Below are 16,358 nucleotides of genomic sequence, written 5' to 3' on the forward strand. Positions count from 1 at the left end.
CTTGTGTCGGTCTACACGGATGTACGCGATTTCAACGGAGATCAGCTCGACTCGACCGACTTCGTTGCTTAGGAGAGAAAAAGAACTTTGGGAACCTGACAGGCAAGCACATCAACGGACAGTTGAACGAACGGTCTGCCTTTCGGTTGGTTGTTCGGAACATCCGGGATGATGCCGTTGTTTCAGCCGATGCTAGTTAATCCATTCGTTTGACTGGTTCCTATATATATATATATATATATATATATACACGTTGTGATGTGCCCATGTTTTCAAAGTAGTTCTGCTTCCTTATCGTTCTAAATTTTGTGTACGTGGGTCTCTCTGGTTTGCACTTCGTCGTTTTTTTCTCATCAGGCCAGGCGTACCTATTATTGTCGTTATTGTTTGAGGGTTTTCCTCGCAACAATTTTTACGTTTCTTCGCGATCCGTCCGGCTAGTATAATAGTCTCTCTATTAGTTTCTAGCAGACGCTGAACGTGTGCCTATTCACGCCTGCATTGTTCTATCAATTTTACGACCAGCTAACAAGCATATTGGCCACACAGGCGTATCACTACTGCCGCCTAACGATATATGTAAGTCAATCATTAACGCGGTCCGGCGAATACTTTCAAGCCAACTTGATCAGGCACGCAGAAATAGGCACACTATAGGCAGTACACTGTACCGAAAATGCAGTCGCTTCCCGGTTGACAAACCTCATTAAAGGACCCGTACTACTGTATATACACCTCACCCTCAGTCACCAACATCTACAACTGAAAACCACCTTTGCAGCATCAGTTGCGATACAGTCACAGGGCCGTCCGGATCCCGCTATCCGCCTGTTCCGATCAAGGAACCTTGAAGGGGATCGGCGAAAGGTTGCGCGACAATGCATTTGTCAACAAAGAGTACAGTCAATCGGTCTATGCTGGTCGTGGTTCAACGATGTCGTACGCTGTGCTTGAGACGGCTGACATGTCGTCGTCGTCAAACTGCTAAATTCGTCGATGGCCGTTTACTACAGACATGTTCATCGCTCGCTGGTGCGTCAACGAGTTCAATAGCACACTGCAATTGCTGTTCTTGTATGAAATGGAAAGAGACGAAGAGAACGTTACGGGGCGCGGAGGCGCGCGCACACACACACACACACATACGGCCGTTACTCGTAACTCTTTTTTTTTTCTCTCCTCGTGCGACGTAAAGTCCTTCAATAACGTCCCTGTGATGTCTTCCCGCCGAGAATACGTTCCGTTTATGTCGGCTAGGAAGCCAAACCCTATGATCACGTTCTTCCACTCATCAATGGAACCGAGCTACGCGATGCTCACTCGAGACGACACATGTGCACACACGAGCTGACCGTGATGCCTGGTGAGACGCTGGCTAACATTGCCGAGATCCTAATACAGAGGAGATGCTAATAATGCCGAGATACGTAACGAGACTGCAACCAAACAAGTTTGTTAGCTTTTCGATCGCGTGATGCTTGATAAGCTCGTCCGGCACACGACAGCGGTGTCAATTTCCAAGCTAGCGCGCGACCGAACGCACTGACAAACGAATCAGCGAATCCTGTGGCGGACGCTTCTGAGCCACAACACAACTGAGTACGGCCGGCTTGCGGCCATCCCCGTAACTGTGGCACTTACCGGAGCTGCACCTTCCACCGCCAGCCCGAAGCCAGAAGCTGAGTTGATCCCGAAATAAGTTGGCAGGACAGTTCGAAAAACAACGATTAAGCAAGCTGGAAAGCCGCTAACCTACAACTGCTCTCGCTAGAACAATCAGGTAAAGGGAAGCTCGCAGTCATCGCGGATATTACGTCTCTCTTAGGGTGATACACCCGTTGGCCGCTGCCGTGTGAAGAACGGAACGTCTGTTACAGACAGTAAGCGGCACGCGAACGTACAACAATAAATTATCGTGGACGAATTTAGATTCGCGAACCAACCTAGTCGCTGGCACTTTACGAAGCGAGTCTCCATAGCATGTATTCTCATGCGACATAACCCGCAACCGGCCCCCCGAAGTTGTATTACACCCAAGACAGACAGATCGGCCTAGGGTTCTCTACTAATATATATCATCTGTAAAGTCCAGTGGGGAACGGGCGTCAGTATATCATTTATGCTGGTTAGCTAAGTAGATGTATAGTTAAGAAAAAGAACAATTACCGTCACTCACCACAGTTGATGATGGATGGATGAATGGCGCTAGTAGCTGCCGTCGTTGAACGTCGCGCGACTACAAATGAATATTACGCTATACTCGTATCGTTGGTCCAAAACTTACTATAGTGGAATGATACTACCTGGCTTATTATACGAATACTAATATCCGTATGATACTGCTATAGCATGCGCACGTAGGGAACAGTTTTTTCAGTCCAATATTAGAATAACGATCACAAGATCATGATGTTGAAATAATCGCGCCTATCCTGCAGGGGAGGCAGAACAGTGAATTTTTTTTAGTTTTGTTGCTAATATTATTGTGTTTTTTCTTGTTGCTGTCTAACAACAATAAATGATGCACGACCGACCGTTGCTATTCCAACTGGGAATCTGTGCACGATGAAGACGCTGTGCCACAGTAACTACTCTGTAACACAGCTGTTGCTGCCACTATTGTTAATTGCCCCCGAGGGGTGGTTCGCTTTGCTCTGCTGTGTCCGGAGGAGCTGCTCTTGGCCCGTTCCAGCTCTTCGTCCGCTTCGGGCACCCAGACGGAACCAGAAGAATTAGATAAGCCAGATCCGGTTTGCCGATGCAGTGACAAAGTGATCCTGCCTATCGAACTCTTCGACAAGCCGGATATCTATTTCGATTATAGAGCGAGACGCGATTGCTTCTAGAGCTGAATCAGTAAAATCGTTATATTTAATAGGCGCTCTAGCTCGTTGTTGTTGTTGAGTGCTCTGGTCCTCGTTGTATTAGCAGTTATAATAGCAGACATACCAATGTAACAGTAGTTCGTTTATTTAGAAGTAATAACAACGAAAAACGGTTGTGAAATTATTCCTTGATCTTGTATTCAACGTTTCTTCTTTCTCTTTTTCTATTTAATCTCTACTGTGTTCTTTTAGCGAAAAAATCCGTGATTCCGGGGGTGTGTGTGTGTGTGTGTGTGTCTGTGTGTGTGTGTGTGTCTTAGTTCCTTTCAGTTCGATGTTCCATTCGCTGCGTGGAAGACCAGCGTGGCCCAACTGCGCAAGACGGTGAACGGTACCAGCCGTTTCTTCCAGATCTTTAATTGTTTTCTGTTGGAAGCCGCCGACCGGAACACAGCACGCGCCGGCTAATGAGTCTGCTTGTATGGTGACGACAAGGCACTAATCACCTCTATCTCCGAGCACTCCACTGCACTGCACGCACCCGAAGATTGCTCACACTTCAACTACTTATGGATGACTGCTTGACTCGCTAGCTCCTCTAACTCCGTCTGCTCAAGCAAAAAGCACACACGAGCCAGCCGACAGCCTGCTACCGAGTAGCACCACTGGCCGTTCGGGTAGAAGACGATCAGACAGCATAGACTATAACTCAGCGCTGACTTTTGCTTTTCGCCGGATGGCCCCCGGCTGCTTGCTGTGTATTCCACACTGGCTTAGGTTCCACCAGCAGCAGCAGCAGCAGCAACGGTAGCGGCAGCGACGACGGCAATCGACTCCTCTCGGTGCTGCTGGGGCCTCGTGCTCGCTGTCCTATCTAGCGCCCTTCCTTCAGGTTGGCGGGCAGATGGCGAGGCGAGCGGGACCAAACCCTCTTGCCTCGGTAGTCAGCAATCCCACAGCGACGACCAGCGCCGTTCCATCGATATGGTCATCATCAGTTAGTTGTGCTGTAGCAGTACACTGACGCAGTGCACAGCAGCAGAACGGCCGATCAGAACAATATGGAATCAATAGCAGACAACAGTTAGTTATCGAACGGCCAGAGTTACTTATTTGCCGCGTTGGTAAATAGCGTCGAAACGGCACAACAATTACACATAGAGCAACATACGAATGACTTGCTAAGGACGATAACACCGACAATTCAGCTTCGACATCAACGAAAAACACGAACGCGGCGATAGCGATGGAAAACAACTTACAAGCACAATCCGCGCGGCCAACTGTTATGATGATTTTGTTGTTGATGATGATGTTGTTGTTGTGGTATATAGTTTTTACCCTTTGCTAATACGCGATATATACGTATGTACTGTATGAGAATAAACAAATAGCGAGAGATAAATAGATATGCTTATGCATATCGCTTTTGCTAGACAGTCAGAGAGGGAAGCCAATATCGAAGCCTAGGCCCGTCCAGCTACGAACGTCTGTTACGATCGAACCAACGGCAACGAGCCCATCTATCAGACCGGACCGCTTGGAGCAGCTTACAGAAATGGGCAAACAGTCAGCAAATTCAATAGTGTAAGCAGGGAGCAAGCAGTCGGGCAGAGAATCAACATTACAAGCCCGACCCCACTGCCAAGAGCAGCAGTACAACAACGATCACTATTAACGCATGAACTTGGATGAGCAGACGACAAAACAGAATGGAGAGGCCACTGCCATTGAACCGTTCCGTACAATGATGGCTGGTTTGTTACTCTTACCTTTAGAGCCGCGCGGCAGCCGCCGCCGCCGCCGTCTAGCGCTGAATGTATGGCTCGCCCATCCCTCCTCCTCTTCTACCGACAACGATGACGACGCTAATGATGATGATGTCTGTATATTGAACAAACCTAGGAAGACAATAGCGCACCCACGAGAACATGGCGTAGTAGCGCCAACGGGACGTGCTCGCGATGTTACCGCCACTACCAGGATAATCTCTTACAAAATGATTTTATTTTTCTCCCTTCGTGCTTTGTGCTGTTCTAAAACAGAACTTCGTTTTTAGCGACCATAAATGATTCAAGAGACCGAAGCTCGTGGCTGGTTTCTAGGTTTCCATCTTGTCCGGTCGCTGCGTACTGAAAGAAGCCACCCGTCGGATAAAAAGCCTAATGGGGTTGCCCAGTGTAAACTCGAAATATTTCGTTTAATTTAGACTTGCGGGCCCTCTCCCCCAGTTGAGTGTCTTACTCGCCCTCTATTTGGCGGGCTATGTTTACTCATCTTCGCCCCTCCATATGACGATCACGCTCATTCCAGTCACTGGCATTGCCCGTAGGTAGATATAAAGAAAAGTTGATCTGTCAATGGCGAACTTAATTTATTGCACTTAGCCTGCGCCAGGAACGAAGTGTCTCGGAAGAACAGCCGTCCAAGTTGCGCTGCGGGAACGGTAAACTATCGCTCTGCTCTATTCACATACTTAAAGTCCTGATTCTGCTCGCTTCTCTGATTACAATCGCTTTCGGGCGATATCGACTGTGCAGGCAAGTGTGTCAGGATCGTTGTTTCAGCTAAGATCTAAGCCACACCTACTATCATCCGGGACCCCCGCCTAAGTCGTGCCTAATGTCATAATAATCTGTCGAGGTTAGGTAAACTAACGCCTAGCGGATTTAAAAATGTAGACGACTCAGGAGATTTGTTGTGGGACCGCATACAGCCATTAGGATTCAAAATATACGGCAGGGATGAACCATGCCCGTAGGCAAATCGTTCTCCTATAGAACGCATGAAGGTTCGTTATACCTCCAATCGTTGTTAATAGTTGTACTATTATGGGGAACTTTTCTCAAGTGATCTAAATAGTCACAAGCAGATCTAATTCGAGTTTTTGATGGAGAATGTAGGTGAAACGAAAATATTTTTTTCTAATGTACATGTTTGTCTTTTGTATTCTGAGTTGGTACAGTAGCTTCGCTAGATAAAAAAATAATGTTTATATTTGGAATAATTTATCCCATCAGGTGCTTTGCTTTTGTAAATAACCCCTTGCTTGATAAAAAGACAGTACAGCCACGAATGAAACAAAACTACGAGCGTGTCTGGTATCCTTATAGCTACAACTAACGTAAAACATCTATTGATCATCGTAATGTTGGATTACACTATTTGCTTTGTCTCTCACAATACGATCTCCTCCCTTAAAAGAAATACTATCTATCAAGAACCTGGATGCTTATAGAATTTGCTTTTACTTAGAAGTAAGAAGCACTGGAGTCCTATAAAGCAAATTAAGGCAACTCTATAGTGTTCTCTTTGAATTCGTTAAAAAGAAAAAAGCTTCTCAACGTATATCAAGCATATGATGTCCCTAGCGAAATTACACGATTTATTTAGCCTTTGAACGTATCGACTGTAGATGATAAAAGATAACATCGATCCGCAGCTGATAGTTGATGTAACTGCATCTAAGTTGTATATAGCTACTATAGTCAAACGTGATCGATTTAGAACTAATCACGGTTCCCACAGTTACTTCATTTAAACCTGTGCCTATATTGATCACAGCCTATATCAGATTAGCTAATAATTAGTAAGTAATCAAATAGACGTCCAGAGAGACGCGATGGCTTCGTCTATATTAGCAGAACAATCTTTTGCAATGGCAACGAGATTGATTTAAACGGGTAGTGAGAATTTGTTTTTACGATACTTTACGAAAGCGCCATTTCAGTATAAATAACATCTATGTAGCACTGCGATTACCGTCATAGTTAGAACAAGCCTTCTTGGCTATTCTAGATTCAACAATACTTTATGGATTTCAGCGTTCATTTGAGACGCTCGCCATGGTTTTGAGTGCGAAACGCAGGATGTCTTTACACCTGCGTAACTGCCTGTATTGTTGTTGAATCTTCTATTTGTAGACACAAAAGAAAAGATAATTCACTCATGTTTAATACTAGGGGCGGCTCGACAAATCCTTTCAATAAGTTTTTGTGCGACAGAACTGAATGGTCGTTTCCGGAAAATATCAAAGGGAATTTCCTATAGAACTTTTTCAAAAGGGAAATTTTTAATCTACGACAGATGGTAAACGTGCCATTCAACATGGATGTCAACGAGAGCCATGTTGTTCGTTAAGTTCTACCATTTTTATTGTATGGGAAAACGTTCCTTGATAGCCTTGTGCCGTAATTGGACGTGAACAGGCCGAAATATCTGTCTGTGGTGGTTCTTTTGTGTGCCTGCCGCACGTTACGTTACGCTCCAATGCTCTATCCGATATAACGGTAAATATGCACTAAATAATTTTTCTAAACCTAACGAATCCTACCTTGTACAGTGATATGAACGTAAAAACTTCTTCAAGATTGTGTTCAGCAATATGGCTATAAGGACATCGCCGTAACAAGGAACTGTCATCATCAAATATAGTCGATGCTTAACGGAAATAAAAGCCTCTGCAAGTGTCGGGTAATAATATTTCGTTCAAGGCTAGAACCGGTAAAGGTACATGTCCGGTTATTATCGGCAAGGCGTTAAAGGAAGCTTACCTAACTCAAACACTATGAAATGCTTATTTGTACTAAAACGTTAAAGAAACGCTGTCTCATTTTCGATCAAATCTATCCAAACATGTAGTATATCCTAAGAAGCTATGAGACAACGTTTGCCAAAAGGGGCTATCTCAGTGAATGCGGAGGATATGCCTATTTCGTCACATTCGATCATAATGATGGCGAATGACCGGTACTTACAAGCACCGGTATTTTGGCTTGAAAAGTTTGCTTAAATTTAAATACGTAGATGGTGCATATTTGATGGCGCGTATTTTGAATTATATCAACATTTTTCACGATTTATTTCTTCGGCTCACAGATATCCCGCTTCTGAATAAATTTTCTTTGTATAAATCACTAGCGACTATTCGAACCTACGTTGTTTCGAATTTCGGATGAATTCTTTGACGCTTTATTTAGCTCTTTTGTACTCCCAAATAAGTACATCCACATATGTAAATCTACATACTGGTTAAATAATATAGCTTATATATAACTTGCTAAAAATCTGCATTCTTTTTCTTCTAGGCCCATCCTATCACAAATGTTTGATATTATTGTTTCTAACCGTCTTTTTTTTATAAGTCATTCCCAACTTAAGGAATATCAGCCTTAGAAGTGATCGAACTCAAGCTGGTGTAAAGTTGTACGAGCACCATTTTCAAACACTTAGGTATTTTCCTTCTAACATTTTCGTTTTGGTGAAAAAGGCCAGAATGTCTGCCCGCATTAGTGTATGATGTTCCTACGCGACGAAAGTTAAACGTTGGCGAGATTCACTGCCGTGTGCAATTGCCTATTAAAGTTTACAGGCGTAAACAAGACTCGAACCGCCAGGCTCCACTGATAGCAGTGATCGTCTATCTTGGAACCGTTTTTGTTTTCTTGCCAAAGTTAAATCACAAACCTTCCGTTTGTTCCCCTACTATTTCTGCTGGCTGGCCGAACATTATAATGTGACGCGAGTTGTTTTTTTGTTTAAGGCTTTGAATTAGAATGAAGAGCTAAAAATTAACTTATAGTTACTTCAATACTGTGAAGTTTAGTTGTAGCATAACAATACAGCTCCAACATGCTATATTGGATTTTATCTAAGGCCTACGACGAAATTTAGTATTTGAATGCAGAGAATTTCCTGAAGCACTGGGCGTTTTCAAGAAATTAAAGAACTGGTTTTTTAATTATTATATATATTATAAGGCACAATAGTTGTGGAGTTCCGTGGGATTAAAATCAAACTAGTATTTTCAAAGCCGTATTTACGTTATTGGTTAGAAACGTTATTTAGAAATCCATCATTAATCTCCGCACTTCATTTCAATTAACTAAATTATCGGAAAATAAATACGAGAGTACTATGAAAACGAAGAACACGTTTGCGATTTGGTAAGTTTCGTAATTGTTTACAGTGTACGTTTTTTATTTAAGAATTACGTTTTGCGGGAGGTCAGACAGGTGTACGAGGCAAGCCAGAATAGCTGAGCTTTCCAAGTATACCTGTTGTCCGTTACGTTGATGTTGAACAAGACTGTTGATGTAATACATAAGTTGCCTGCCAGCTGGTTGACAACAACTCTGGTCAAACTTGTACCTCAGAGCCATTATTGTGTAAAGAATATCCGAAAAATTGTTTCGGCCCATATTGCGACTTATTAAATACATGGTAATATATTTCGATCATACAGCCGCAACGCTTCTTCAGTATCTGTAGTTCCATCGTAGTTTTTTTCAGCGGCATTCGAGAGAGCAAAATCGTATCCCATCGTGATGGAATTATACTTTATTATATAAATTTGAGGTCCAGATAGTTATCTCCGTGCACGTTGGACCTGCCGAGCATTTTTCGTGGATTGCGTCAAGATGGATTTCGGTTCTCGATGAGTAAGAAAAGATGCCGCAACATACAGACCTGTACGTCTCAAATAATTTTACCCACAAGCCAAAAGACTAGCTCCCTCTGTACTGTGGTTTATGGGATTATCTGGAAGGAAGGTCAATAGGTCAATGCAGGAGAGTTACCTAGAAGGGTCTTTGATTGTTTTCTATGATTGGAGAGATATAGGCATAATGCACCCACGAAAACTATTATGGGGTAGATTTTGCTTTACTAGATGAAAAACAATTAAAATTACAGAAAAGTTGAGCTACTCTAGTCTACTGTTTATAGTTCTAAAGTATTATTTCCCACAACGGATTTCATAAAGCGCCCGTTCTGTGTTATTTTACGTTCAAGAAGGCAAAGGTTTAGTGATTCAAAAGAAGAAAGTCACGAACCACCAATAGGAGTTGTTGTTATTGTCGTAGTGATAGCATTGTTCTTAATCCGTATCTTGATTTGTAAAAATTTTTAATTTTCGGTGAATTAGAACTAGGCTTCCAGGCTCTTGTTCCACCCGTTAGATACGCCATTCTGTCACTGCAGCTGAGGTTCCAAAACGTCGCACTCGCTAAGCTGAGAGGATGCTTATGCAAGTCACACTCTTGTGTGCGTTGTCTAGCACAATTCGAAATCGTCGCAAAGCACGATAGGCGCTAATTTAGCACTCACGATAGATAGGGTCGACGCCCGAGGCGTTCTGCATGCGATATCCAATGCGTTTCGTTCTGTGCATATTTGTTGCATACGCCCTCCACTCTGCAATTTGTGTCCCAGACAAAAGTTGCACCAGATAATTGGTTTCAATATCGCCAAGAGCTAAGCCATTATATGAAAGGTCTATATTTTGCAAAATTGGCTCACTGATAGATAAATAGTTTGAAACAGACGAGACAAATCTCATACAGGGACCTATATCTGGCCAACCGGCAACTGTGCCTTGTTCATGGTCGGATTGAACTTCCGACGGTTTTGACTCATACATGGAGGGAAAACTGTGCATGTGAACCGTAAGCAGCTAGGTACATATTCATAGGTGTGCCCACAAAGTTTCCACTTAGAGCTTTTAATGGAGCCTGAAGATCCGATAATTCTATAAACACAAGATCAGCTTCGTACAGGTGTAGTAGGCCGGAAGCCTAGACGCAAGGTTAATTGTGCTGATGAGGAAATTGTTTCTCGGTGCTCGGCGTTCACGGATGGGAAGTTAAAAATAACTCGAAAACTAAATATTGTTACGGGAACGTAACGGAGTGTTATCGCCTATCATTCATTCCTTTTTTGACCTGTCTTAACCGGCGCCGGAATAGTTACTAGATTATACATATACAAAATACAGATTCGGTATATTCTTACTTTGCCCCCATGTGCGGCGTTATTTTCGTTTGAAGCGGCGTGATCTTCATAAAGTACACGACAACAAATAAATAAGTATTAAGGTTATAAATTAACAGCTAGTATGTTCCGCATGTATCTTTTCCAATGTCACAAAACCTTCTATGAGTTCCGTAGCAACATAATCGCAGCTGTGGCCTTACCGAGTCCCAATAATTTGTGCTTGAAGTTTCGCCAAATAACGGAAGCCACTTCCATACCAGTAGGTACTAAAGTGCTTCTTAGAAACCCAAAATATGCAGTGACGTTTGATTTTTTATTTGTATCATTGGAATGGGCCTATCGAGTAAGGGCGTACTTCGTCGTAATAAAAGAAATATCGTAATATACGTTTTATGGTATAATTATGTAAGTGCAATTTTCAAATATTTGAAAGAAAATCATTTATAGTCGGGCCTTCCACTAATTTTCTGATGAAACATAAAAATACTTGTGACATTACACAAACGTACAACATTTAACACCAGGATAAAGTGTGAGTAGGATTACTAATTAATATTTGTTCTTGTTTATTAGGTTAGGATTTAACAAAGAGGGTTGTATAAGTAACTGTTAATATAATAGACAATTTCTCTTACAAGCACATATTGAAATCCCGCTCGTATACAACTGCCTGCCGGCGTCAAAGTTGAAGTAACTATATCTATAGAAATCGCATTAGGTATTGCTTGCGAAACAGGAACTAACCATTATGGGAATGAACGAATTCGTTTATAACCTATCGACCGCAATGTTTATAGTTAACGTACAACCCGAAATGTCCAAACTGTTCAGTAAGTCAGAGAGTTCCGTCAAGTAGCGAACAGTCCTCAATCAAAGTGATGTTTGAGTTGTTGCTAGGACTTGGTACCGTGTAACAGTCGTATGGTGGCGTAAAAAGGAGAAATAGAATTTTTTTCTGGAATCCTGCAGTCAGGAGCGATCATTAGAGCAGGACGTTGTAGAAAGCATGAAGCTTTGCGAACGGCTTAATTCTGTAGGATGCTGACTGCCCGCAAATATTTGTTGTAAGCGGAAATCTGTCATCCATGATAGCTGGTGAAGTGGACGCACCGCCGCAGAAGTAGGTCCCGTGTGTACGAAAACTGAAAATTCTGTCGGCAAGCTATGCTGAAATATGGTGATACGGGCTCTCCAATAACTAGTTAAATTTCTGGAATTTAGCTTAAATATTTTCAGGTACGACAAAGTCATTTTTAAACGTTATGAAAATCTGGGATGCTGGGGAAAATATGCTTTATTCGAAATGTGTTTAATACAAACTAAATTCTATTAAATATTATAAAACGTTGCTAGTTCGAAAGATCGAGTTCAAACAGAGTCAAAGTAACTGCAAGTACTTCCAATTTGATTCAAAAGTTCTCTAAAATTTATGATTTTCCAAAAGGAAGCTCTATAACTGTTTTTTTCTATTTCTTAAAAATCGCAATTCGACTGACTTTGTTAACAGCATTTCGGATAAACCAACGCGCAACTGACCTGTGTTGTAAGAGCCCTCCTATGAGAAAACACATAGTTATGAATATTAGAAGATACGACAATTTCATGTTTTATTTTTGCTCTGTGTTGACTTTACGACGTATGAGAAATTTAGCGAGACTGCCTCAATAGCATTGATTTATTTCCCAAAAGCAAATAAATAATACTGCAATTGTAATTTATTTAATAGCAACACATTCATTTTGATAATAGTAGGAAATATTTAGCTAGAGCGGACACACCTAGTGTATATTGCGTTACACCTTCCCTCTGAATGTAGGTACAGGACTGATTGGCCATTTATTGCAATAGTATAGTATGACAATATCTACCGCTTGTCAGATGTGCTATAGCTCAGCCGTGGCGATATGAAAAGCACGAACGAATATTTCTGCCTTTTTCTCTCTGCTTGGAAGAGTCTCCTTAGCGTTGTTAGGACGGGACCTTGTCCCTAAATTTCAAGGGAGCCCCCGGCAGCTACGATTAAACTATTACAAAACTACCACCACCGAATTCTACTGCCGTTGCCCCTTGCCTTGATCTTCGTCTTCAATATTCATCGCCGTCGCCTTCGCCGTCATCCTGGTTTGAGTCGGTGCCGACCTCTTCATAATCTTTCTCAAGGGCAGCCAGGTCTTCACGGGCCTCCGAAAACTCGCCCTCCTCCATACCCTCGCCAACATACCAGTGAACAAAGGCACGCTTAGCATACATTAGATCGAATTTGTGGTTGAGGCGAGCCCAGGCGTGGGCAATGGCCGTTGTGTTGGACAGCATACAGACGGCACGTTGAACCCGAGCGAGGTCTCCACCAGGCACTACCGTTGGAGGCTGGTAGTTGATGCCGACCTTGAAGCCTGTGGGACACCAGTCGACAAACTGAATTGTACGTTTGGTTTTAATCGTGGCAATTGCCGCATTCACGTCCTTGGGCACGACGTCGCCACGGTATAGAAGACATACTGCCATGTACTTGCCGGCTCGGGGGTCGCACTTCACCATCTGGTTCTGCGGCTCGAAACAGGCGTTTGTGATTTCCGACACGGACATCTGCTCGTGATAAGCCTTATCGGCGGAGATAACCGGAGCGTAGGTGGCCAATGGAAAGTGTATTCTTGGGTAAGGCACAAGGTTGGTTTGGAACTCAGTCAAGTCAACGTTGAGCGCACCGTCAAACCGTAACGAGGCCGTGATCGAGGAGACGATCTGACCGATCAGCCGGTTCAGATTCGTGTAGGACGGCCTCTCGATATCGAGATTCCGGCGACAGATGTCGTAAATCGCCTCGTTGTCCACCATGAATGCGCAGTCCGAATGTTCCAGCGTTGTATGAGTATTCAGGATTGAGTTGTATGGCTCAACAACAGCCGTCGACACCTGGGGCGCGGGGTAAATCGAGAACCTGGGAACGATAGGGATACCGAGCGAAATCAACTGGTTATCTAGAACTTCACCAGTTTTTAGCCAGATAAAACAAAATTTACCTTGCAACGATTAATAACGTTAAATAATAATGTACATTGAATATTTATAGAAGAACGCTACATCTACCAAGCTCAGAGCGCAAATACAAGATGAATTGAGCATGGTCAACTATAGCCATGCATTCCGATTTTCATGTTTCCATGTGTTCCGCATTGACTGTTGTTATTATTATTATTATTGTCGATTGAAATCGCTCGTAGTTTACTCACTCAAGTTTCGACTTTTTGCCGTAATCGACAGAGAGACGCTCCATGAGCAGCGAAGTAAATCCGGATCCAGTTCCCCCTCCGAACGAGTGGAAGATCAGAAATCCCTGAAGGCCAGTACACTGGTCGGCGAGTTTGCGGATTCGATCCAGCACAAGATCGACGATCTCTTTTCCAATCGTGTAATGACCACGTGCATAGTTGTTCGCGGCATCCTCCTTACCCGTAATCAACTGTTCAGGATGGAACAGCTGGCGGTACGTGCCAGTGCGGACCTCATCTGTAAAACGAATGCCACGACGAAAACAAGTAGCAAGACAATTCGTTAAAATATATTATAAAAGTTACATAGCGTTACCTAAAGTTGAGAAAAGTTTAGCAACATGTCTTAAAATTCAAATAAATGAGGCGTCTAGCAAAAAATCATTTTATGCCTCTAAGTTTACCTGATAGAATTGGACCGATAAATTGATTTCTTTAAACTACAGAGCGACGTCAAGGCCTTATGATACACAAAAGTAGGTCCCATTGAGTTATCATCCTTACTCATAAATTAACGGCATAATTATTCAACAGAGAAAAAATTACGGATAACGTGGAAATTCGAAGAAAACGTTGCAAGGCCCCTAATGACGTCTGACAGACACCGCATCACATGAAGGCATTCTGAGTTTAAAGTTTAACGTTGTTTTCAATACCATAGATGACTATTCACAATTATTGTAATTGCCAAAGCATATAGATGTTTTCAGATGAACAAATACAATAGAAGCCATAAACCTTTCACGACGTCCATTTGGCCTGTTCGGCTCTGACCGCCCAATCGAAGTGCGATCCCGTCTTAAAAATACCATATAACAAATGTAGGTATGGCATAATCGTTCTCGTATAACATGGCGCGCTATCCAATTCTTGATGGCAAGCGTTTACCGCGCACTAGATGAAGCCTTTCATCAATGCAAAATGTGGTCAAACTATCTAGATTAACCGGGCAGTCACGTCAGTAATCCGAGCGCAGAGCTCGTCCTGGATCAACCGATGTTAGCTCCCGTATTGGTAGGTGTTTATAATGATTTGCTGAAGGACTTTGCCGCTTTGTAGCGTTAACTGTAGCTCTGGCAACGTGATACGTATATAAGAAAAATAAGTTGGATTCTAGAAATTGAGTCGACGGTCAGTAAACGTGTTTCCGACGCGAACGAAGCTATTTGAAACGGTTTTCTAGAAACCAGCTAAGTATTTTAGCTCAACTGGTTTAGTCATGTGATAAGCAAAGAAAATGGGTGCGAGTATATTTTTATTTACGGCTTCCCATGTAACAGCTTGGAAGCATACAGCTTCGCTCGAAAGAGCCTAATAAACTTGATTAAAAAAGAGACCATATTTTCGTAAAAACTGCCGAAGCAGGTGCTAAAAATAGCTCAAATGACGATCATGATTTTTTTACTCAAGGTTAAAATAGATGACGCTGATACCCACCGACGACGGTAGGCTCCAAATCGACGTAAACCGCTCGCGGTACGTGTTTTCCACTTCCAGTCTCGGAGAAAAACGTATTGAACGAGTCGTCCGCGGCTCCTAGCGTCTTGTCCGATGGCATCTGCATATCAAGCACAAATAAAGAATGAACCGAACAATACCATAGTTTTGAATAGACGATTATTAAGAATGTGATCGTATTTTTCAATTCAGATCTTTTGATATAGTAGTGGATGTTGTATATACTGTATCAGAGGTAGATATCGTTTAAACTATAATTTATAACCTTTGATTTTGATAATTCCTTCTCTGTGTGAACAGTTCGTTGGCAGTAGATAATTTTTTTAATTTGCATAATTCATACAAACCTGGCCATCGGGTTGGATACCATGCTCGAGACAGTAAAGTTCCCAACAGGCATTGCCCATCTGGACACCAGCCTGACCCACGTGCACGGAAATACATTCACGCTGCAATTTGGAAGATTAAACATACGTTGCTAGTACGCTCATTATTTGCAGTTCTAAATAAATTGGCATGGGGTTCATGCCAATAACGTACATAGCACAGCGACAGATTCAACTAATGAACCATAGACAACAATAGAAAGCAACAAAGTACAGACGTGTGGACGGAGGCGCAATACCAATGGAAAGTAGTGCACCTGGAGTCCTCGACAGGCGTAAATAATACTTTGCTTATTTGTTATTGTTATTCTATTTAAGTTGTTGTTATAGCTTCGGGACTGCTATTGACGCTGTACTTGCCACCAGTTACCGTAGCTAACACTGAAAATAAGGTTAGCATCAAGAGCATAGTTATCTTTGTCATTTGTGCAGGACAAGCGGTTACAGTCAAGGCAGCTTCCCTTTGTCCTGCTTTTGGCTAGTCCATATGCCCTTCAGCCTGGTTAGCACCCATCCTGTTAGCTTTTCTCAAAAGCGGGGAAACTCACTCCACCCGCCGTACTCCGAAGGGAAGGACCAAACCGTCGTCACTGGCATCGCAGGTGCTCAGAGCAACAAAGCATACTATTATATTATATAGCGGTTGT

General features: G+C 42.7%; 2 protein-coding genes and 1 long non-coding RNA gene across 8 annotated transcripts in view; 1 reads left to right on the forward strand and 2 right to left on the reverse strand.

Moving 5' to 3' along the window:
* LOC111263401 (very long chain fatty acid elongase 7) overlaps window positions 1-4,164 on the reverse strand; it is a 37,239-nt gene extending 33,075 nt beyond the window's left edge. For 3 of the 4 annotated variants that reach the window (XM_086969583.1, XM_086969584.1, XM_086969585.1), the window contains exon 1: window positions 2,177-3,733. The gene's annotated coding sequence lies outside the window, so the exon portion shown is untranslated. Of the gene's footprint in view, window positions 1-2,176; window positions 3,846-4,087 lie in introns of those variants that run through there. The other variant, XM_022838435.2, reaches the window with a different exon arrangement.
* A 387-nt stretch (window positions 4,165-4,551) lies between these two features.
* On the forward strand, window positions 4,552-13,982 carry LOC111263403 (uncharacterized). The gene is made up of 2 exons (XR_002682204.2): window positions 4,552-5,271; window positions 13,860-13,982. It is a non-coding gene; the product is annotated as an uncharacterized LOC111263403 (long non-coding RNA).
* LOC111263400 (tubulin alpha-1A chain) overlaps window positions 12,172-16,358 on the reverse strand; it is a 36,293-nt gene continuing 32,106 nt past the window's right edge. For all 3 annotated transcript variants that reach the window (XM_022838433.2, XM_022838431.1, XM_022838432.2), the window contains exons 2-5: window positions 15,673-15,774; window positions 15,305-15,425; window positions 13,829-14,105; window positions 12,172-13,536 (exon numbers count right to left, since the gene is read on the reverse strand). In XM_022838433.2, the coding sequence (XP_022694168.1) occupies window positions 12,684-13,536; window positions 13,829-14,105; window positions 15,305-15,425; window positions 15,673-15,774 (1,353 nt within the window). In that variant the 3' untranslated portion in view covers window positions 12,172-12,683. The remainder of the gene's footprint in view (window positions 13,537-13,828; window positions 14,106-15,304; window positions 15,426-15,672; window positions 15,775-16,358) is intronic.

Source organism: Varroa jacobsoni, unplaced genomic scaffold, assembly GCF_002532875.2.
Source record: "Varroa jacobsoni isolate VJ856 unplaced genomic scaffold, vjacob_1.0 scaffold_762, whole genome shotgun sequence".
NCBI classification, from domain to species: domain Eukaryota; kingdom Metazoa; phylum Arthropoda; class Arachnida; order Mesostigmata; family Varroidae; genus Varroa; species Varroa jacobsoni.